The sequence below is a fragment of the Athene cunicularia genome, unplaced genomic scaffold (assembly GCF_003259725.1).
Source record: "Athene cunicularia isolate RWA unplaced genomic scaffold, athCun1 SCF_1, whole genome shotgun sequence".
NCBI classification, from domain to species: domain Eukaryota; kingdom Metazoa; phylum Chordata; class Aves; order Strigiformes; family Strigidae; genus Athene; species Athene cunicularia.
This window is the reverse complement of record NW_020799155.1, coordinates 1,763,241-1,787,859: the sequence shown is the minus strand read 5'-3', so window position 1 is coordinate 1,787,859 and position 24,619 is coordinate 1,763,241. Positions and strand designations below refer to the sequence as shown.

The following is a 24,619-nucleotide window of genomic DNA, read 5'->3' as shown; positions in this document are numbered from 1 at the left end:
TTTTAAGTTTAGAACTTAACATTACCTGTCAAAATTTGAAATCTAAGATGAAAAAAACATTTATGCAGAAGAATCTGCTACATAAAATTCTAAAAAAAAAATCATTAAAAAGCAAATATTTATCTATATTGATAAAAAACAGCGGGGAAAAAAAAAAAAAGGATAGAGAACTTATAAACTTGAAAACATTAGCCCCAGATCTGACAAGCCTTATATGCACTGTCCTTTGGTGGAGACTGGAGGACATAGCAGGGAAGTGTCAGTATTGACACTTCCTCTTTCCTTGGCATTCACAACTGGCTGCGGTTGGAGACATCAGGTCTAGAGGACTTCTGCACAGTCATCTCTGCTATTCCTGAATTCGATGTGCTTCTCTAATTCATATCAGAGACATGTACCTAATTTTTAACCTCTAGGGACTACAACCCTTTCTCATCTGTTTATTGCAACTGACCCATAAGGTACGTACCACCTGGACACCAGCAGGGCTAAGGAAGAGTCGTTATTTGTGACATCTTACAACAGTATTTTCTGCAGGCCTCTGAGTGTAAAGAAGTGTTAACGTAAACCAGGTTTTCAACAAGAGGATTCCTGCATGGCCACTCTGACGAAAACCTGATTGCCTATACAGGTCTAAGACATAGATCAGCAATGTCAGTCAGGCTCTGAAGGCAAAAGGTAGAAAAGCCACTGGGAAAAGAGCAGACACAGCAACTTGCAGGCTCAATACCCAAGTATAAAACAAATAATAGTATTAAATCCGGCCTAATAAATTTGCAAGACTTTCTTAGATGGCATGCAGTAGGGGTACTGTAGAGTGGCAGGAATGGATAATTCGTTTTGGAAAAATCAAACATGCAAAATTCTGAAAAAAATTAAGAAGGAAGTTTTGTTTTCTGGGACTGAAATGGTGCTGGACCTGTTCTTGCAGAAGTGTTGAAAACTTCTAGGTGTGTGTTCTCAGGAGAGGAGTCTAGTTCAGTAGTTCAACTTCTGAAGAAGAGAGTTAGAGTAAAAATTAGTGAGCTCAGTTAGAAAAGTTCCTGATTTTAGGGAAGGAAAGGGTAAAATTCTTCAGCATACACATTTCAGTCACACTCTGCTATGCTGATTATCCAGTTTGAACGTCTTATGCAGAGGGTACTAGGAACACTGGTGAAAGCCTAGTGTGCTATCTTGATCCTTAGAATAAATGTTTGCCTTGATGACAACTCCAGTTTTGGTTTGGAAGTTGCTCTAATCTTTGGAAGTGGCAACGGTGTGCCGGTGTGCTCATTCTGACATGTTACAGGTATAACACAACCTCATTTTGTTCTGATTTTGTTCACATGTGGAAATAGGCACCCAATACTATCAGTTAAGTTTAAAAAAAAAAAAAAAAAAAATCAAAGAGGAATGTTTATGTGGACAGAGTCAGCCCTTTGCTTGGCCTCTTGAGGTCCCACACTGAAATTCCCAGAGATTTATTATTACTATCATAAGTCATAGAGAACGCAATCATAAGACTTCAGTATAAAGCTGAGTCTTAAGGTCTTCAAACATTCAGTCAGGGAAGTTTCAGAAACCAGGTGGCATCTTGGGACTCATCTGTGATAATTCAGTGAATTTTCCTAACTGCTTTCATTTCAGTTGCTTTCTGCCAATGTATCTCCATGTGCAGTATGCACGATGCCTATTTTGGCTTTAAGACCAGAAAGTGCCAGGCTGTATGTGAGGGGCCATATTTTTAGCAACTTCTAAACCTGATTCTAGCTTTACCAACCTTACATGGCAATTGGATGAATATCTGCCAAACCCAACCTTTGTTAGTTGTTCTTAGGAAGACAACAAAGTAAATGAGTCTGCAATGCTGTGCTTCCGTTCAGGACAAACAGGTATCTTCCTTTGGTGGCAAGCAAGCAGTAAGCAGTCCCAGTGGGAGAGTAAAGAAAAGTCTATATAAGACAGCAGGGGTCTGTTGCCTTCAGAAAAAACGAGTAATTTTCAGGCAAGCAGTATGGCACACAGTTATTAATATGTTTTTGGGTTTGTTTTTTTTTTTTTTCATTTTTATTTTTTTAAAAGAGATTGTGAGGCAGATCAAACACTGTATCAGCCCTTGCCTAAGAATGACACAGACCTAATTTCTAGCTCTATCATTCAAAAGTGATGAAAAAACTTGCTTGAAAAAAGACTATAAGGAAATATTATCTTTAGCTTATCCACTTCTTATGCCTTCCCACAGGGTGGATGTGGCACATTTACTAAACTGGCTACCTAGAGCTGAATCTGGCATTTATTTCAGTGGGAGCTGCTCAAAGCAGTCCATTTTGAAAATGAAACTATTTTTTTAAATTGATTGATGTTGATGTGAAGATGTGCACTTTCCAATTTGTAAGAAGTATTAATTTTTCTAGCAGACTACAGTATCACCCAAAATGTTTCTTTTACTTTGCAAGACTAATCATAATTGTGTAAAGATATATACATATATATTAACTCCTTAGAATTGATTGACTTCTCGCAATGAGGCCATGGGTTAAACTTACAATGTGTATTTCATCTCTTACAGTTTATCTTGTATCTTGTATGAACATATCGGAAATATTATCATGTGATTACTGTCAACAAAGTGAGTTGCTTTGGGCTTAACATCTTGTAGGTTCAATCAATGAAGTAAGAAATCCCAGAGTGAAGACCTGTAATTTTATTCAAGAGTTTACTCCTTTTCAATATTGTTCCACAGAACTTTATAATACAAAGGCACCCAGGGATTTGTTTGTGCTTTGCAGTATTGACAATTATTTTATGTACAACTGCTTTTAACATCCCTGTGAAGCACTTTTTTCAGTCTTTTTAAAAACACTTTTGTCTAAATGAATGTACTAGCTAGCAGACTCATACTACCCTGTCTGAGAGAAAATTTGAAGTTTTCTGGCTGAGCACTGTTAAAAGCTATGACTACCATTTATTCTTTTTTTTTTTTTAAGAGCTACAATACAGAAAGAACCTTAATATAATTTAGTATTGCTTCAGCACACAACCTCTTCCATTCCTCTACGCGTTCTGGGTTTGGCTGCCAAGAAATGAAGGAAAACCCACACAAATTGAAGAAACCTCAAATAATGTTAACTGCTGTTTTGCACTCACCACCTGCATACATATAGAAAAAGTGCTTCAGTGTGCAATCCCATAATTGGTTACATTCCACAAAAATACATAAGATATTTACATGAAAGGGGGAGGCTTCTGTAGCACACACTAGAGCTTTTCCAATAATGTTTTCCTGTATCCTAAGGCAAGAAACTAAGGATGATTGTTCAGTTGCCATAAGTCTTACTGCAATATTATTTATGGATTTAGAGTAATATAAAGCAGAAATAATTTCCTTTCCAAATTCGTTTGCCTTTCCTATGCACAGATCTATATTAGGGATACTTTGTTCTTTTCTTGAATCCCGATATTGATTTTTTTTCTGCCTATTGATCTGTTTACAATATTTCTTTTGGAACTTTGTGAGCTGCTTTGCTCAGCTGTTCAATAAATCTGTTTTTCCCAGGTTAACATTTTGGTCAAATTCTCAACAGCTTTGGAAATGGAAATAACTTCATTGGTTTCAGTAAAGCTATGGCAATTGACACACATCAGACTTCATTCTGCACTTTAAAGAAGAATAAATGCCCAAGAAAAAGTAGAGTATTTCAAAATACATTCTGTCTGTTTGCTTCAGGATCCAGTAAATTCCAGTAAAAATACTGCTGTAAGAGAGGGTCATAGATTATAATTTTCTTTTTCTCAAAAAGCTCTGAAAATACTGCCTTACCTTACCATTTTGAGAAGTGCATTCGCTATTTTTTGTCTTCTATCTATCACAAGTGTGTTACAGACCTCTGTTATCACATGATATCACCGTCTCTGAACTGAGTATTTTGGTAAGACTCAGATATTATATGTCCAGCAAGGTCTCAGGATTTCCAACTTTTATGTATCAGTATAACATTCTTCTTTTTTTTTTTTTTTAATTGTTTAAGTTTCTGTGTTTGGCCCTTGTTTTCTATCTTAATAGCCTACCCCTAAACGTACAAAATTTTATCCCTAATTGTATTTTTGTTTCCTGTTGGATATTCGTCACCATGGCATAAAAATAGCACAAATAATATTTACAGGGAGTGCCTAACAGCATATATAGGTCAGGACAATTGCTAAACAAATTTCAGCACTGACTAGTTCTGGTTCTTTTTTTTTTATGTTTAATTTGTCCTTTACATTTCGAATCTCCTGTGATTCAACTGCTTACTAATCTGGGAGAGTACACTCTGAAAGGCCTTTTTACTAATTATTGCATATTGCATCCAAAAGGGGGTTATTTAGGGATAGAGTCAAATCTCACCATCTGTGCCCTACTGAGTTTTTTTTTACTGTGTACTTCCCCTTTACTGACTATGCCTTTAACTCATTAATTTTGCCACTACCAAAACTTGGGACTTCTCTATTTATTGATCAGTATTTGTCAAGCAAACCTAGCGTTAATGTCATATATGCTTGTATCAGGACAACATTCAGTTGATCTTTCATAATTTAGTAAGTGATTGATACCTTGAAAAGACTGACATTACATGGAAGGATGTTAAAAGAAAAAAAAAACATATATTCCCTGTCTTTTCTGGCTGGATCTTGCCAGCTGGCAAAAAATGCCTAAGACGGATCCTAAACTGACAGACAAGGGGTAAGTCTAACCTATGGAGTAAGCAATGTTTGATGTCCCAGTCTCTCAATCATGTAAAACAGGGACCTGGCATCCCTATTATAGCAGAGCTGTTAATGGAAGAGGCCTGTGGTCATGGAGCATTCACTGTTCTGAGACTGTGACTGACAAATCAGAGAAGGCAGACAGACTGAAAAGAAATTTATAATATTCATACTTAATTTATAATATTCATACTTATATTGAATTAGTAGTATTTATCCCTAAATACTACAGCACTTCTGCTGGGTTTCATTGCTACTGTGACTGTAAGGTTTTTTTGAAAGGTACAAAATCATTCTTTGCACCAAGAACAAAATTCCTCTCAGGCCTGTAGCCAAGTATAAGACACGTCTTCATAAGGCAATGGTATGAGCCCCGGGCCTCAAGCATATTTTGAAAAAAAAAAAAGGTCAGAGGAAATATTTAACTTCTTACATTTCAAATTCTGATGTTTAAGGTATTGAGTGGAATAGCAATGATTCCGTGACCTTTTGGCAAAATTTTCAAACAGGCGTTGCAAACTTTACTTTCTGGCATAAATGCCAATTAGCAAGAGCATATAGGAGAAGGAAGTCCTACTGGATGACTGTCAAAAGCAAATCAACAAATATTTAAGCAAACGAAGAACACATAAATGCATAAGTGATTAGACTGAAAGAGTTTTCTGTCACGCTGATTACTGACAATACTCTTTTGAAGGTCAACGCTACTCATATACAGGCAGAATGAGCTAGGTAGAATGGTACTCCACAGGAGGGGTGCCACGACACAATAAAACCAAGGAAAGCTATAGTTCTTGGGGGGAAGGGGAAGTAATCAAATAGGAATAATATTTAAAGAATGACAAACTTTAAAATGAGAGTTTCAAAAATGCTGTAGCCTGCCTAACTCTAGCTGTATACAAAACTTCTAAGAAAGCACTTTTAGCTTTGTGAAAGGCTTGAAGACATGCTAATCTAAGGCAAGTGTTGGCTCTTATCCAGCCAAGCGTTCAAGCATGTGATTCAGTAATTCCACTGACTTTCTGGATCAGTAAGTACGAGCTAGACAGAAATGTGGAAAGATTGCTCTTTGCCTTCAAACCTTGAGGAGGAGAGCTGCTGGTAACACCTGGTGGAGCTTGAGGGCTGATTTCCTGGGCTTCTATGCAAAGATGGGTAGGAAGGGAGAAGAGGAACCAAAATGGCTGTGGAATCATAATGGATGTAGGCACCATGACAGCAAAGAAGCAACTTTTTAAGAGTTGCTGCATCAAATGGTCTTCAGAACAGAACTTACCAGAGCGGTAAAGTATGTTTCTTCAATAAGTGGGACTAGTCTGTAGAAACTGGGAAAGGATTAAAGGCCCTGGTACCAGATCCTGTCATAGTAAAATATTACTAAGTTGATATTGATAACACACAAATTAAATTACTCTCAAGGTGTGTTTAGAGGGCTGTACCTATAGTTAGCACCTGCTACAGAGTTTCTTATTGTCTCAGAGCACATTAATATGGTTTGCTGTTTTTATCTCTGAATTCTATCCCATCAGAATAAATACATTCTGGCACTAATTAATATTTGGGGGGTTTGTTTGTTTGTTTCTCTTTGGTTGTTTCCTTTAAGCTGTCTAGAGAAACTTAGGAATGAAAGAACAGAGAGATCCTTCAGTGTTCCAACATTTACTCCACAGTAGGCACAATGAACACATCTTTTCTCTAAAACTTATTCATGATCCATGAAAATTTGTTTTGAAAATTACTTATTTAAGGGCTCAATACTGAAACATCTATCTAGTTCCAAAGCATTGCTTTCCTTATGGACTCCATTCCTCTTTTAGCCACTTCCATTAGTTTATGAAATCTTTACTCTTCATAGCTTCTCTCCTGATTTTTTTTTTTTTTAAAAGCTTATTTTTTACAAGACAAGGATGCAAATGGGAAAACCATCTGATTTTCTTCCAAATCTTATAGATTCTGACATAAAAAATACTCTCTATGCGTCTGAGCATAGAGAGGGAACTCAAGTATTATGCACAATATGCAACCTTGAATAGATGCAGCACTCTAATTATGCAGCTACTTGGCACTTTGTCCCCTTGAAAGGGATTGCCCTAGCCTAAGAGGACAGAACAATTAATTAGTGGAGCCAACAAATGGAGAGCAACAAAACAAGAGCCATGGGAAGAGATTCTACTGGGGGAGGAGGCAGAGTTCTCCAAAGGAGGCAATGATTATTGTGGCAAAGGAGAAGAATTGTGGGAACAATGCAAATGAATGGGTGTAGAGCTCAGCTCTCTGCAGTGTAGACAGTACTTGAATATGGATCTGAAAAAAGACATTCTTTATGCCTGAGATGTTGCTCAATTAAACATCTGAGGGCTAGAGAGAGCTAGAGGTGATGGTACAATTTTAGAGGGAAATTTGCAGCAGTAACAAAGAAGACAGTACTGTCTTGGTTTTGGCTGGGATAGAGTTAATTTTCTTGAGCTGAGAGAGGGCATAGCCAGAGCACTCGACCCAAATTTCAGACAGGATAGAGTTAACTTTCCTTGAGTTGGGAGGGAGCACAGATGGAGTGCCAGGCCCGGACTGGTTATTGAAGTGTTCCATATCATGTGATGTTATGCTCAGTATATAAAGGAAGCAGGTTCTCTCTCACTTCCAATTGGTGTGGCAGGATCACTGCCGGTGGTGAGCTGCATGTGCTGAGCAAGTGTGTTGTGTATTAACCGCTTGTACTTCCTATATTATTATTATTATTATTATTATTATTATTATTATTATTATTATTATTATTATTATTATTAATTTTGTTACCATTGCTAAACAGGGTTTTTTTTTTTTTTTTTTTTTTTTTTATTTCAACCTACGAGTTCTTCCTTTTTTATCCCTTCTCTATTTTTCCCGGCAGGGGAAAAGGTGAGCAACCAGCTGTGTAGTGATTGGCTGCTGGCAAAGTTCAAACCATGACAACGTGGGGCTCAAGGGTTGAGATAATGACAGATCGCATCATAATGCTGATTCCTTGGCTGCTTAAGATTTTATCACCTCATTTGCTGTATGCAGTCCACATGCTGCTGCTTACCATCCATGAGAGTTACATTAAGATTTTGTTTTTGCAGCACTATGTAATGTTGATTCATGGCGATGAAGTTGTTGGTCCTGGGGCTATTTATAATTATGTTTGAGAATTTGGGGAATTTTGCATATCCTTGGAATGCTCACATTAACATGATCGTCTTACTGCTGGGAGCCAGTGTGTTCCTGCATATGTTTCAGGCTTTGTTTGGGTTAAGCAACTATTTAAGAGTATCACCCAAAGATCTACTCTAAGGATGGAGAATTACGGGTGGCTGGGGGTGTGAGATAGCATGGGCAAGTACCTAGAACAGTGGGCACCTCCAGTGCATTGAAACTTCATTCCCGAACAGGTGCAGAATCCTGAAGAGCTAGTAAAATATTTGGAAGAAGTATGTTGTCACCTGTGTAGTTCCAGAGGCACAGCTCACTGCAACATGATGGAGCCTGGCACTTAAACACTACTCGGTACCCTCAAAGGGAAGAGAATGGCTCTGGATCTGGTAGCAAAATGACAGACACTGCAGCCACTCCAAAGCCCACAACAAGCGCTGCAGCCACTCCAACTCTGGCAACAGGTATTGCAGCTAATCTGACCCTGACAACAGATGCTGCAGCTGAACCTGAGGACCAACCTGTGACAATCAGTTGCTCCCATACATGAGAAGAAATATACAAATCCCCTCTCAGTGTAAACGGTGATGATGAACAGGGCCATCACAAGAACAAGAGGAGGAGGCAGAGCCAGTGGCAGTCACCTGATCCTGATCCCTGAGTGAGTTGAGACATACAAAAGGATTTCAGCTGCCATCCAGATGAGCACCTTATTATCTGGCTGCTCCAATGCTGGGATAGCAGGGTCAGTAGTGTGGAATTAGAGGGCAGGGAGGCCAGGCAGCTGAGACCCGTGTCTAGGGAAGAGGGCATTGACAATGCAATTGGAAAAAGGACACAAAATCTCAGTCTCTGCAGGTGACTCCTGTCAAGCGTGAGGGAGGGCTAGCCCTTCAAGGAAGATGTTATGTGTCATCCAAGTAAGTGGACCACTATGGAGAGAGGTATCCAATACTTGAGGGAACTAGCCATGTGGGAGATGGTTTACTATGACCCAGGTAATGAGCAGCCACCCACAGATCCAGATGAAGTCCAAATGCACCTGGACCATTTGGCAGAAGTTTGTAAAAAGAACACCATCACCGTATGCCAATGTATTAACTGGAGAGACAAAGAGGGACTGACAGTAGATGAATTGGCTCACCAACTATGACAATATGAAGAAAGTCTCTCTTCCTCGCTTGTTGTGGCTATGGAGAAACTATTTCAAGAATTCCAGAAATTTAAAGATGATATGTCCTACTCCCCACCTGCATAGACAAGGATCCCAGCTATTAGGAGCAAGTGTTTCTCTACTTGAGAGAAATGGCATAGATCATTGGGGAAGCTGTGGTATTGCCTGCATGACCATGGAGAAGATGTGAGGAAATGGGTTTGAAAGCTTACCTACCTCCTGGGAGAGTGGGTATGTGAGTTGGAAGGAAGACCACCTACAAAACGGGGTTCTTTCAGGAGAAATGCAACTCCAGTTTCCAGTAATCAGATGCCCAAACAGAGCAGAAAGGTCGACTTTGCTCACAGTCCTATGAGAAGAACTTCTGATTTGTATTCACAAGAAGTGAGTGACCAAGATGAGACTGAAACCCGAGCACACCATACTAACACATTCATCAACAGCGAATATTATGACCAACATTAGAGGGTCCCTGCCTCCAGCCAGGTGGAGGACAGGGATAATCGAGTTTACTGGACTGTGTGGATTCGATGGCCTGGCACGTCTGACCCTCAGCAGTATAAGGTCTAGTGGACACTGGTGCTCAAGGCACCCAAATATCATCAAATTATAAAGGGGTAGAACCAATTTGTATTTTAGGAGTGACAGGGGGTCCCAACAACTGTCTGTGTTGGAGGTTGAGGTGAGCCTAACTGGAAATGAGTGGGAAAAGCACCCCATTGTGACTGGCCCAGAAGCTCCATGCATTCTTGGTATATATTACCTCAGGAGAGGGTATTTTAAGGACCCAAAAGGGTATCAGGGGGCTTTTGGTATAGCTGCCTTGGAGACAGAGGAAATTAAACAGCTGTCTGCATTGCCCACTCTCTCGATCCTTCTGTTGTGGGATTGCTGAGGGTTGAAGAACAATGGGTGCCAATTGCCACTACAACAGTGCACCGACAGCAATATCACACTGATTGAGACGCTGTAATCCCTATCCACTAACTGATTCATCAACTAGAGAGCCAAAGAGTCATCAGCAAGACTCATTCCCTCTTTAACAACCCCACATGACCAGTGCAAAAATCCAACAGAGTGGAGATTAACAGTAGACTATCATGGCCCGAATGAAGTCACACCACTGCTGAGTGCTGCCGTGCCAGACATGTTAGAATTTCAATATGAACTAGAGTCAAAAATAGCCAAGTGGTACACCACGATTGATACTGTATTTTTCTCTTGCTTCTGGTTGGCATGGCAGGGTCTTTGTTTTGGCAGGATTGCTGCCGGAGGCAGGCTTCATGTCCGTTGGTGGGTGTTGAGCAATTGCATTGTGCATTACCCATTTGGATTTCCTATTATTATTGTTTTGTTAACATCACTAAACCTTTTTTTTTTTTTTTTTTTTTTTTTTTTTTTTTTTTTTTTTTTTTATTATTTCAACCTATGTTTGGAGAGACAAAAGGGTTTTCAACCTCTCCCCTATTTTTCTGGGTGGGGGGAAAAGTGAGCAACTGGCTGCATGGGTTGCCAGCTGCCAGCCAAGCTCAAACCACAACAATCCCTTTGTTGCACAAGAAGTCGAAGAGAAAGTGTTGAGGACATATACCTGTAGAACAAGGCACAAGTGTAGACCAACTAAAATAGGATAAATGGTGTGCAAGAATAGGTCTATTGCACTAGAGAACGAAGATGAGAAATGGGCAGAAACAAAACATTGTGTGGCAACAAATAAGAGCAACAGATCATACACACAGAAAAGAGAGGAAAACCAAGAAACCAAGGATGAACAAAAATGGAATATAGGTTGTTACAAGAGAGAACAGTCTGAGGAGGACGGTTCGCTTATAGGAGTAAGGAATGGAAGGACTTGTGACACCTGTCAGCATCACTGAGACTATCCACCAACCTCAGAGGCTAAGGAAGAAAGGACTGATCAAGAAAAAAGCTGTGTGCTAGAGATCAAGAAGTTAGGGGAAAATTGAGAGTAACTAAAAATTAAGCAGGTCAGACTTCAGATTTTGGGGGTTTTTGGGGGGCACTGAAGGGTTTTTTTTGTTAATAACAGCAGATTCCAGGATTCCGAAAGAATTTAAACTTGTCAGGGGAACATATTGAAGTATGAGCCACCAGTGTGATACAGTCATGAAGAAAACACTGGCACTAGCCAATTCCCTGTTTCTCATGAAAGGTGAAAATATTAGCAAGTTTCTTAAATCCTGCATGAGATGTGTATTTCTGGTCACTTGTTTTCAAGAACAATGAAGCAGGTGAGGATTGCTAGGAAGATCATAGAAATGGACGCAAGCGTCTTCAAGAGATTTCACTGTAGTTGTGGCAGGATGACCCCAGCTGGCAACCAAGCTGCCACCCAGTAGTTTGCTCACTCTCTGACCATCCAGACAGGAGAGAGAACTGGAAGGGTAAAAATGAGAAAAAAACTCAGGGATTGTGATAAGGACAGTTTAATAAGTAAAGGAAAAAAAGGGAAAAAACAAACAGTAAATCAAAAGTAATTATTCATCACCTCCCACAAGCAGACTGATGCCCCATCAGTCTCAAAGCAATAGTTACCTTTGAAAAACTGCTCCCCTCCCCTGACTTTTAATGGTGAATGTGAAGGTATGTGGTATTTGCTCAGTTTGGGTCAGCTGTCCTGGCCATGTTGCCTCTCCTCTTGTGCTCCCCCAGCCCAGTCGCTGGTGGTGGTAGGGGAGAGCAGAATGAGCAAAAGAGAAGGCCTTGCAACCACTGTTCAGCAATAACTAAAACAGTGGTGAGTTATTGACACTATTTTGGTCACAAATCTAAAATGGAGCACCATACCAGCTATTCTGAAGAAAACTGACTTCATCCCGACCAGACCTAGTACAATAATGTAGCAAAATGGAGTCTGACAAAAGAACTCTGTTTATTTATTTATTATTTATTTATCCCCTCTATTTATCAAAGAGGGATCCCAATGAAGGAAAGAGCTGTTTTAGACTGAAGAACAATATTGAAAGCATATACACACATAGACAAGAGGTGGTCAAGGACTTGTGTGTTCAAGATCTAAATGCTCCAACTAAGAATAAAAATACCATTCAAAACAAGCAATAAAAAGTAATGGACCTTTGTAGATAACATCAACTTGCACAGGAACTAAACTTTCTTAATTATGAATATGACATCTCAAGGGTTCACTGAGAGATTTAGAAGCAAGCCTTAATAAAGACATCTAGATGTATGTTATAAAGGCAAAGACATGTAATTTTAGCTTTTTGTACTTTTCTTCATATGTAACTTAAATATTGTAAAGAGTTATGAATATTTTCTTTTGACTAACTTAGATTATATATTTTGTGACAGTCAAAACAACAAAATCAGTAACTATTCCTGCCTTGTTAAAGAAAAGTTTTGTCATTTGCTTCTTTATAGAGAAAACTGTACCCCCGTGGCTTAGATTTTACTCAGTGGTAACTGCTCTTAAAGCGCTTCATTTTAACTTCATTATAAAAAAACCCCAGCATTCCTTTTCCAAACAGATAACTGTGTATATCATAACTCTCAATTGCATTTTGAAATAACACATATACATTTACAAAGGCTTTAATCCTTAACCTCGAGTTGCAGGTTATCAGGACACAAGCTACAGTTAAAATTATGTATGCATTTAACTATGACCTCCTCCCTTGTCCAAAGTTCAAGCTTCCATAAAACAAGGGTAAGTATCAGAGACATAATGAAGACAGAAAGGCATTGGTTAACGATTAAACAGAGTAAGAAGTGAAAAACTGACAAAAGCCGAAGAAAAATTTTACATTGCAACAATGTGTGCTCGATGCAGGAGAATAATTTGTCAAAGCATGTAAGTGAGCTAATATTCCTTATGTTGTTGAGTAGCAGTTTGGATGAAATAATTAAGAAATTCAAGTAGAAAATGGCTCTGAATTGTTGAAAGGAATGTCTTAGGTGATCTACTGGACGTTAAGAACCTCTTTCTCTGTAACTGAATGGAATACCCTTTAGAGTATGCACGTAGAATATTTCTTATACATTTTACAATCAGTATGAGTTCTCTATTAATTCTAAAACCTAAGCTTTTATTTTAAAATAGCAATGATTATTTCTTTGCAATAAAAGAGTTACCTACCGTATTTAAGAAAACCAAATATATAGATAACTACATTAATCATTAAGTACACAGTGTTCCGTTGTCATCAGAGTGAACAATTTAATAAAAGGAAACAAATGACAAACTAATGGTAGCCCTGGCCCATTATTCATTAGCTACTATAATGTATTATATTCCTCATCTTGAAGACTTTGTTCTGCAGCATAAATTTGACAATGCATTTGGACTGGAAATCCCTCTCAAATCAGCTTTTTAAGGCCCCATAATACTAATTAAGAAACACAAAGCTGGTAAGTGCTTATGGGCCCAACATAAGCCTTACATATTTTCATTTTTAGCCACCTCATCTGGTTTGATAAAAACTGGCTTGTAAAATGACCAAAATGTTTAACTATTGTAAAATATTTCTAATACATTTTAAATGATTTTGTTAAAACAGGGTTTAAAAAATTTAGACATGGGATTAAAACATATTTTCTGAAGATGTATCCAACAAATCAGAGTTTAAATTTCTTTTAAATGTGCTTTGAGTTTCCTTGTAAGGCTACTTTTGAACTTCAATTTTTTAAAAAGCCAACAAATAAAATATGATATTTTTTAAGGACTGGCAAATCAAATGAAGACAGTTAGTACGCAGATTTTAAACCCTCCCCAAACCAACGCCATGACAAATTTCAGATCTAACAATGTTAACTGTGAAAAGGTTACAACCTTTCTATCATACTATAACAAAATGATTTAGCTCTTTTGACCATAGCCAAGCAGTTAAGATTTCTTTTCCATTACATTCTTGTATGTTTGGAAAAAATATATTTATATATACTTAATAATTTGGTTTTAATACTCACATATTTTCAATTTCATTTTGTTGTGGAAACAGTAACAGGTTGATCCTTGTTTTTAGACATCCATTGGGTAACAATAACACTGAATGTTTCATATTGAAATAGTTCAGAAGATGGATGAGATATTACTCGCTCTAGCCTTACTGTAATTTAGATTATCTATTTATCATTCATTTACTTGCTTCTTATTTAACAGGCTTTAGACACACAGAGGTGTGAAAAGGGTCTGGCACTGCTTTCCATTATTGAGTGTGGAAATTTATGTTGTGTTGAGGTTATTATGCTATTTCAGCTACACCTGTGGGTTTCGGAAACAAAATAATTGCAAAGTATTTAAAAGATTTTCTGTTTAAGAGAGTAACATATATTTGTTACAAACTCAAATACAAATACTCTTCAAAAGTCCCCTGTGACACATGTAAGTATTATTCTCCTGGCTTTGCCAGTAGTTGCTTTTATAAAGTGGCTTTCAGCAAGTTAGCTGCAAACCTGACAATGTGTGGATTGACCTTCCATTTTGACACTTTCACCACTGCACCGGGCTAATTCATGCATTATTATGTTGTCTGGTCCATTTTTAAACATTCACTTGCAAGTTAGTATGTAAATAAACCACTGCTAAAGAAACATCATTTGAGTCAGTTAATATAGAAGAGTTGCACATATGATAAGAAATAAACCCTTGGATCAAAAGTGCAGTTGCAGATAATTGACCTAGCTCTGTAAAGGAACTGTACCAGTTTAAATCAAAGGGCCTGTGATTTTGGAACAAAAGTTCCCAGACTGTGCAGGGTGAAACGTTTGCTGATGGTCAATGCACAACTCACACCTCCTTCTTATTTGCCCTTGCCAGACTCGACCGACAAAATTCTTAAATGCATCACTTCCCAGTATTGGATGTGTATACATGATGTAAAGAAGTATAAATACATACTATAATTAAATATTATATTTAATATCTATACCTATAACTGTAGCATTTGATGTATTCAGTGCAGAGTTTTATATATGCAACCACAATATTATAGGTAATGTTATAGTTGTATGTAATTCATAGAATTTGGGTGGCAAAAGATAGACAGGGGAAGGATCTCCAGGATGGAAAACAAAACAAAAGTCCTTTAATATTGTCCCTGCATTAAATTGCAGTATGAACAGATAAATAAATAGGGAGCTCAGAATGAGTTCAGATTTTTGTAGTGTGTCTTCAGCATCTGATTTTCTACAAAGTGTTTTGTAAAGTGATTATATATTTCTGCAAGCTACAAATGAGTTGTTCTTTTAATCTACACACAACAAGGAGTCTTGTCTTGATTGGCTGTCTTGTCAAATCGGTTAAGTCAGTAGTAAAGTAAAATGTTGTGAAATCAGATTGTGACAAACTATTGTCTTGGTTATGTCTTTCAGAAAACACACCTGAAAAGTATTTCTCTGCAGTATCAGCTGTATACTCTTCTGAGCAGCCATTTCTTTTGCTTTTTAAAGAATGAGATGGGACTAATCATCTTCTTCCTATGGTAATTACAAAGTCAATGTTAATTAGACAGTACATATAAATTATTTATTTTTAATATTACAGCTGTTACTTGTCTCCAGTCGCTTTAGAGAGTGGATCCTCTCCTGCCATGACATGTAGTCTCCCACTGCTTCATAGGCCATGGTCCCTTACTTTATTCTGTCTTTGACGAGGCTCAGTCTGGTTAAGAATGCATCTTGGTCCTAACTTCGCTGATAACCCTCAAGTTGATGGAATTGTTGTATTTCATAGAATGTTTTGGGGTTGGAAGGGATCTTAAAGACCACCTAGTCCCAACCCCCCTGCCATGGCAGGGACACCTTCCACCAGCCCAGGTTGCCCAAAGCCCCGTCCAACCTGGCCTTGAACCCTGCCAGGGAGGGGGCAGCCACAGCTGCTCTGGGCAACCTGTGCCAGGGCCTCACCACCCTCACAGGGAAGGATTTCTTCCTGATAGCTATTCAAATGCTACCCTCTGTCAGTTTAAAGCCATTGCCCCTTATCCTATGACTACACTCCCTGATAAAGAGTCTTTCCTACATCCCCCTTTAGGTACTGGAAGGCCGCTCTAAGGTCTTCCTAGAGCCTTCTCTTCTCCAGGCTGAACAACCACAACTTTGTCAGCCTGTCCTCACAGGGGAGGTGCTCCAGCCCCCTGATTATCTTCATGACCTCCTCTGGACCTGCTCAAGGTTCCATGTTCTTCTTATGCTGAAGACCCCAGAGCTGAACACAGCACTCCATGTGGGGTCTCATGAGAGCGCATTTCCCTAACCCATGGGCAGGACCTTGCACTTGGCCCTGTTGATCTTCATGAGGTTTGCACGGGCCCACCTCTCCAGCCTGTCCAGGTCCCTTTGGGTGGCACAACTCTTCCCTCCAGCGTATTGGCCGCACCACACAGCTTGGTGTCATCAGCAAACTTGCTGAGGGTGCACTTGATCCCACTGTCCATGTCGCCAACAAAGATGTTAAGCAGTGCCAGTTCCAACACCGACCACTGAGGAACACCGCTCATCACTGCTCCCCACCTGGACATCGAGCCGTTGACCACAACTCTTTAAGTGTGACCATCCAGCCAATTCCTTATCCACCGAGGGGTACATCCATCAAATCCATGTCTCTCCAATTTATAGACAAGTATGTCATGTGGAACAGTGTCAAATGCTTTGCACAAGTCCACATAGATGATGTCAATCGCTCCTCCCTTATCCACCAACCCTGTAGCCCCATTGTAGAAGGCTACCAAATTTGTCAGGCACGATTTGCCATTAGTGAAGCCATGTTGGCTGTCACCAGCCAATTCTTTTTTTTTTTTTTTTCCACGTGCCTTAGCATAGTTTCCAGGAGGATCTGCTCCATGATCTTGCTGGACACAGAGGCAATATCCATCAAATGTCATATATCTTTGCAATGAAAAATCCACCACATGTGAGCACTTTTAAATATATATGCTGAATTATGTATACAGTTTCCTTTCTTAGAAAACTGGCCCTGTTTCTAGGGCCGACATGCCCCACTTCACTTGTTTTCTCCTTGTGCTCCTTCAGTCAAATATCTTTGCTAAGGTCTGACATTTCTTCTATCTCTCTCCTTCTGGCAAAAACATGGTAAGTGTCCCTGATTCCTGTTATAAAACCCATTTTTTTTTCCTTTACCAAAAATCTTGTAATTTTTGGCTCTTTGGTTAATGATTAAATGTTTAACAACTGCTTGTTTTAAACCAGCTTCCCCCCAAAATTGGTCTGTCTTTCCCTACCTTGTAGTACATTATTTATAGTACCGCAGTACAGAAAGGCATCCAAATTAAGGATCCAAGTGGGGGCACATTAAGATGCAATTCACATTCCAAAAATCTTCCAAGGAGAAGGCAATATTCCTTCCACCCTTTAATGGTTCACTTCAAGAAAAATCTTATCTGTAGCAGGAGGAATCTTTCTTGTACACACACAAAAAAAATTACATCTAATATGACAAATAATATATCTACAGGGCTTAAGGCAGAAATTCTATAGTAGCAGGGGAGGGTGATGAGTTTTCAGTCTAAGACACTTGGAAGTTTGTGATTGTTTTTGTATACTTTAAAATAATTGTAGGTATTTTACATTAAGTAGTTGAACATTTTACATTCTATAAAACTGGCCTTTTTAAAAAACGCATTGTTTCTACAGTGTGTGACTCAGATACAGTTTTTATGTATCTATAGGATACTCTACTTGCCCCACACATTTACCACATGTATATATATACATGTAAACTATGTATTTATAGTATTTTAATAATCTCTGACTCTTTTTTTCAGCATAAACATTGTGCATACCTACTGAGCCTAATGGTCACTGTTTTTCTTCTGTCCTAGTGCTTCTGTACCAAAGACAGCAGCAGGTCACTGCAAGTGGGCAGAAGTTCTGAAAGATTTGGAGCAAATCAAGACATCCAAAGTAAGTTCATTAAAAAGTCAGCATTTCATATAATCATAGGAGCAGACATAATTAAATATTTCGCCCTGTACTCAGCTAAGAAGTGTCAGTGACCGGGAGCATGAAAAGGGGTAGTGTTTGTAGAGTGCTGTTTCATGGATGGAAACCAAGGAATAGAAGGTTAAAGGGAATTGGAATTGACCAAATTCTGCAGACTCTAGAATTAAATATTATTTTCTTTCTCATTTTTCTTAAGGAAAGGGGCAGTGGGCTTGGGAGTTAGCTCCTTTGGACAAAATATTGCGGAACTTGATTCCGATGAGTGGTCCTCACAGTGAAGCCCAACCTGCAGGTTACTAGGTGACTTTAATTTCCTTGACTTGCTGTCTCCCAGTACCTGGATGAATTGGGCCTCTGAACTCAAAGCTAATCCATGTCTTGCAGAGCTAGCTTTATTATCTCTAAAACTGTCAGTTAATGTTCATAATTCTAACTCTGGTTTTCTTGTAGGATATTGATGTCAGTTTATATACTGCAAACACAAATGAGGATGTAAGTAAACTTAAAATTTGACCACAACTGCTCTAATACAGTAGCTTCATTTCTGTACTAGCAACTTTCTCCCAAGGCAGCCTTGGTGTAATTTGAGAAAAGTTTCATCAGTCAAACCATTTGCCTCGGAAGGAACAGTTCTGTTAGTTAAAGTACATAGGATAAATTATGTAAGCAGGTATTAAGTATTTTTATTGAATCACCTGCTATTAAAATTAATCAATTAAAAGGGATGATCCCAAAGATTTTATCAAAGCAAACACGGCTAAAATAATGTTGGTATTCATCTGTAATTTGAGGGAGGAAAAAAGTGACAAATAAAATACTTCCAAAGACAATTATTTAACACCATGCACTATTTAATGGAATAAAATACTGGATAAGTGGAATATGGAGAGTAACTGTCAGCATATATCTAGGCATTTCTCTGCTTTTGCCACTCCTTAGCTTATCAGCAAATACCTAGGTACTCTCAAGGATTCAGTTTTATAATAGTTGCAGATTATAATTTATCCTGAAAAGGATGAATTATGTTTATCTGTCAATATAATTCTTAATACACTCACAGAGACCTATGTCAAATATGATCCTCTTAAATGCAGTTTCCATAAATTGATTTCTGGAGACTTTTTCATAATTTGTTGCTATGGAACTCAGTCTGCGCTCTGTAGGACTCATGCACCCCACCAAGAAAAAGAATCCAGCCTCTACTCCACTCACTCCATCCAACGGTGACACCAAAGCAGTCACATTTGATATAGCCCTGGTGGAACTGGCTGGATTCATTGCTGTGGCAGTAGCCTGCTTCTGGGACATTGCTTTTCTGACAACATAAACATTCTCACTAGGACTGTGCCAAACACAGAAAATACATGAACCCTGTACGTAAAGAGTTAATGAAAGATTTCCTAGAAATGATGGACTGACTACCTCAGTGCTGAGTAGTCTTAGTGTGCAAGCAGAATACAGCAATGTTGATGAATATTCAGCGGATCTGGCAAACCCGAGAAAGCACAGAGTCTGATGTGTCTGTACAGTTAGCCTTGTACATGACAGGGAGGAAGAAAGGTTGCAAAACATGCACATCCACACCTACACACACGTTCTCAACTGAACTCAGCTAGAGAGGTTAATCCATTGTAACGGCTGATTTTATGACCTGGTAATGTCAGGAAGATTTTCTTAAAGTGGGACAGTCTGATATGGAAGTCAGACAACCACAGACTTATTCTCGGCTTTATTGTTGACCTGATGGGGAGAAATTTGTACTTCTGCTTCTTTTTCTTTAACCCGTGAAATACAGGTAATATCTACTTTCTCTTCTCCCCTACCAATTCTGAATTCAGAGAAAATAATTCGAATGCAAGTGCTAGAACTACTGAGAATAATACTGATATAATTCCACAATGTTTAATTGTACCCCAAATTCCTCTCCTTGTAAATTATTTTCCTGTGTTCTTCACTAAGACTTTATGTTTCACCCCATTTTAGCAAATTAGCTGGCCTTTATGTTGTTAGCTCTCACAGCCAATCTTTGCAGATATTTAAAAGTGTTTGGATAGCAAGAAGAGATATCCAGTAAATAAAAATCAGTCACTTTGTGGTATATTATATCTTACATTCACTTATTCCTTTTTAATTGCAAAATCATTAAAACTTCTCCTTTTTTTTCAGGAAGAATGCCAAGAACCTGTAATGAGATGCTTTGTCTTAGAGATGAATGTGATTCTTCACGAATGTCGTATCAAAAATTGTAGTAAAACACAGGATGTACTCAACATATGGAAAAATGGAAATGCAAGCTTAGAAAACAGCAAGGTAGGTAACACCACCAGTCTGTGAAGAAAAGGCAAATCAGAAGTGTTGCTTCGGTAGCAAAATATCTCTTTTGTTATATAAAAGGTGGGCTAGCACAGGGGACAGCAAATGAGATGCGGTAACCTGCCCATATAACAATGAAAAAGTCACACATACGACAGTGGAAAAGCAGAATTTAGTGGGTGTTAGATAAATGCTTTTAGGATTCCCATCAAAGCAAATACTTTTGACGGCTCATGCATACATATGCCAGGGTGTTTGAATGTGCTTGTGTAAATAGCAGTTTGTAACTTTAGTGTCTGAAGTCAGGTATGCTCAGACACATACAGAAAAGTATCCCAATTTTCAAAGGGGCAGCCACTTGCATCTCTCTCTGAAGTGCTGTATCTTCGAAAACTGATCCTACTCAGAAAGTAAGGCAAGGGCTGCACAGGCCATAAGTACTGTGGAATCCTCCAGCAATGGTTTCTGTAGCCATTGACTGCATTGGAGTTACTCACAAAAACAGGACAAATAAGGGTTAGAGTTTTCTATCAGAACAAATAGATCAGTATCATGCTTTAAGATTGCATTTTCTTTTTCAGTTGAATTCCACAACATCAGCAAAATGCAAAGAATGTGAAGAGTATGAAGAAAAAAATTTCACAGAATTTATACAAAGTTTTGTAAAGGTTATACAGAGGGAATGTAAACACTGACCAAAAGACACAAGCTGGGAACCAAGATCCTTCCATGAACATCCTCAGAGAAATTAGATTATTGCCAACAATAAACTGGAAAGAACATCACTTACACTCTCACTTATGTAGCATAACACATAGAGAAAGAATAATAAAATCCCTGTAATTCTCAATGTATTCATAACTGAATACATGAAAATCATTCTGCTTATGAAATACAAATAAAGGAATTTAAAAGGGCTTAAAGCTTCTTTTTTGACTTAAAGTGTTTTTATGTCCAGCGGAAAAGAAAGCCTGCCTAACTTACCGGCCTTTCAACAAAATTCTCTGAGAAGATCTCAGTGTATCTGCAGTGGGAACCCCTCATGAACATCAGTTCAGAGCTAACTGAATGGAGTTTCAGAGGAAAGCTCTTTTATTATTGTTCATACCAAATCATCATATCCTTCAAAGCATTTGGCTATAGCTATTTTTGTTATCTGAAATCTATCCCTTTACCATCTGTGCTCCCAGAAGACCCTAGCTCATCTCTCACCTCTGTTGTTAGACATGTCTGATAGTTTTCCTTTTTTTTTTTTTTTTTTCCCTCATTACATTTCTTCAATGAACTAAACACAAAACACAAGCTGAGGCCTATTTATCTTAAAGGTCTACTGGTTATCTGTTAATTTATTTCTACTATGGGTTTCAGGTAAACCCAATTACTTGTTTTACCTAAGAATTCAAAGTAAAAAGTTAGAACATTTATTTAAAGAGTCTTCCCTGCTTTTTTTTCCCCTTTTGTACAATGGTAGCTTAAGGGTATTAAAAATTTACCCCAGTCTTCTCAACAGAATGTAATGCTGGTGTTTAGTTCCACCATCCAATGACAGAACATGCTTTGTTACTTCATTTGTTACCTCTCCAGTAGACACTACCTTAATTATTACGGTAATTAGTACAGTTCCTTTAGCAGTTACCAAAGATTTCAGTTTAAACTTCAATCAAAGAAAAGTAGCATAAATTTCATTCTCTGACTGAAGGCTGTGACCAAGTCTCTTACACACTTCAAAAAAAAAATTAAAAATTCTATGTGGTAGAAATCTTTCATGTGTCGTGGAGTTTGTAATTTTGGTCTCCTTTGGGGGTAAGAACTTTGAAGGCAGGAATCACTTTGACAAGTTATTGGAAATCGTGATAGCTGTATTTCTAAGACTCGGTGCAGTCACCTGTCCCTTGGTAGTTCTGAGATGTTGCATAGTCTTCTTTCAGCTCCTTCTAAAGTAACAGCTTTCTTCATGATTCATATCCATGTCATACCAACTGCTATTCATAATAGGTAAGTCTTTCCTCCAGGCACCTCCATTTCTCCATCCCCGTTTGATAAATGGCTGAGTCACTCAGCTGTCCACTTACCAAGGAAGGAAGTCTCAATCTCATTATGGCAACAAATACACTGCCTGGTGCTCCATTATTGTTGGGTCACTCCCAACAGTCGATCTTCAGCACTCTGAGGAGCTGAATCTCAGCAAACTACAAGAGAAAGAACATAAATGTGAGCACAGTGGATGTCATCCTCCAAGTGACTTATAGACTGATTGGTAAATTCATAAGCACGTTGGTATCAGGATTAAACACTGGCAGAGGTATCACAGAAGAAAAAAAAAAATTATTTGCCCCTGAAAAACATCAATGAAAGAAGTGTTTATTACATAGTTTGGATGAAGTAAACTGGTCCTACATTTTACATTTTTCCTTAAAACAATCATAAGCACTGAAAATGATTTTTCTCTTACCTGATGCCACATGCATAGGCAAGGTAACACCAAGGTACAGCCATGGTCTTTAATCAGAGGTAATCTTTAATAAGAGGTAAAGGGATTTTCCTTATTTCTAGTTTTTAGGGAGCTTGTGACACAGTTCAGCAGTATCCATGATGGGAGAAATAAACAGCTCCTTTGGCCAGATAGTTTTATTTATCTTGGCCACTGTGAAAATCAGTTATCTGATTAACTTTAGTCTGCTTTTCATTGACTCTTTTACCAGTGGCGGGTATGTTAAATACTGTGAATTTGTCTTTCTGAAAGAATATTGCTAAGTTTGTGACCACTCAGCTTGCCATCCCATTACCCACTTTCAGTTGGACACTGGGCATATCTCTTTTCAATTCACCTCCACCTGTTTCAGGTGTATATTCTAGAACAAAAAAAAGGCCATTTGCTAATCTAGTTCTCCAGTATTTCTCCTGGGGTTTTCCTTTCCCTGAGAACTAAACTGCCAATTGAAAGCTTTACTACTTCCTGAATCCTACAGTTATGAGAAAGTATACAATCAGTATAAAGGATGGACTAAATTAAAGCCAGGTTGGATTTTTTTTGTTTGTTTGTTTGTTTGTTTGTTTGTTTTGTTTAGTGAGGGAATTAATGCATATCTGAAAAGATTCAATATGACAAAGACATGCATGAATCTGATCTGACTTGTTCATACTGCAGGCAGAACAGTAAAAACTAATTCAGGGTGCCTACTTTTGAAGTAAACAACCCTATGTTGAGGAAAGTATTTCTTCTATGCAAGGTCTAGTCATTTGTGTGGCATTTACCATCTAATCTTTTCCAACGAGTGTTGGTAAATGTGAAGAAAAAGATTAAAACTGTATTTTCTCCAATTAATCCAACCCAGTTTGGGACTAACATGCCTCATAGCAGAGTATTTCTATGTTCAGAAAGAAAACTAGCTCTACCTTTTGACACCAGAAGAGAATAATAATGCTCTTCCACAGAAGTTTTGGACTAAATAATTCTGTGTTCCTGACTTTGCAAAAATTTAAAATCTATTTTTCCTTTCTTGGTATTCAGTATCCATATTTCTGTCTGTATTTTAACAGGATAATGTAAGTAGCACTAGTGCAGATGATGTCTGATATCCACTGCCTTCTTGTTGCTTTACTAGATCCTGAAAATAAATATTGGTTGCTCATCAATAGACTGTTGCCTCCAGTGGCTCTGAATATTTGAGCTCCTGTTGATCAGGTAAAGTGCAGTTAATTTTACAGGAGATGTTTGAAAGTCCTCACAGTTTAAAGTCAGTTCTGGATCAGCATCAGTATATTTATACAAGGATTATTAGTTACAATACCTCTCTCTTAAAACACACAAGATAATTTAACCAATAATTTCTGCAGTCCAGATTTTCTTTTAAGCAGTCCATGTACACTGCATGATCAATAGATTTCCGTTTTTACAATGTCCAACCATCTTTTACAATTACAGGGCACAGTATGAATTATCAATTTAATTTCCCTGGTAGACATTTGGACCTTACAACTAGCATCTGACAGTTTCACCACAATTTTTCAAGTCAGTTCAATTTTTCACCGAGATGATACAGTGATTTAATTAAGCTAGTAATATAGCATTATCACTGTTCAGTACACTGAAGGGGTATTCTCCTCTGATACCCCAGGTAAGCTTTTACATCCTGAGTGGCCCTTCTTAGGCATTTACCTATGTGGATGCATAAGTCTGTAATAATTAATCACTGCCCAGAGGTGGTGGTCCATTTGTCCATTTAACCAAGAAGATGCTACTTTAATGGGCAAGATGCCTTCATTGAGAACCCAGCAGCCATGAGAACCTTA

General features: G+C 38.2%; 1 protein-coding gene across 3 annotated transcripts in view; it reads left to right on the top strand.

Moving 5' to 3' along the window:
• Positions 1 to 21,876, top strand: part of IL15 (interleukin 15) — a 35,845-nt gene extending 13,969 nt beyond the window's left edge. Inside the window, exons 1-6 of one of the 3 annotated variants that reach the window (XM_026866993.1) lie at positions 5,860 to 6,011; positions 15,425 to 15,534; positions 17,893 to 17,974; positions 18,464 to 18,505; positions 20,180 to 20,323; positions 20,908 to 21,873. In XM_026866993.1, the coding sequence (XP_026722794.1) occupies positions 5,982 to 6,011; positions 15,425 to 15,534; positions 17,893 to 17,974; positions 18,464 to 18,505; positions 20,180 to 20,323; positions 20,908 to 21,021 (522 nt within the window). In that variant the 5' untranslated portion in view covers positions 5,860 to 5,981 and the 3' untranslated portion in view covers positions 21,022 to 21,873. Of the gene's footprint in view, positions 1 to 5,859; positions 6,012 to 15,424; positions 15,535 to 17,892; positions 17,975 to 18,463; positions 18,506 to 20,179; positions 20,324 to 20,907 lie in introns of those variants that run through there. The other 2 variants (XM_026866992.1, XM_026866994.1) reach the window with 2 other exon arrangements.
• The last annotated feature ends 2,743 nt before the right edge of the window (positions 21,877 to 24,619 follow it).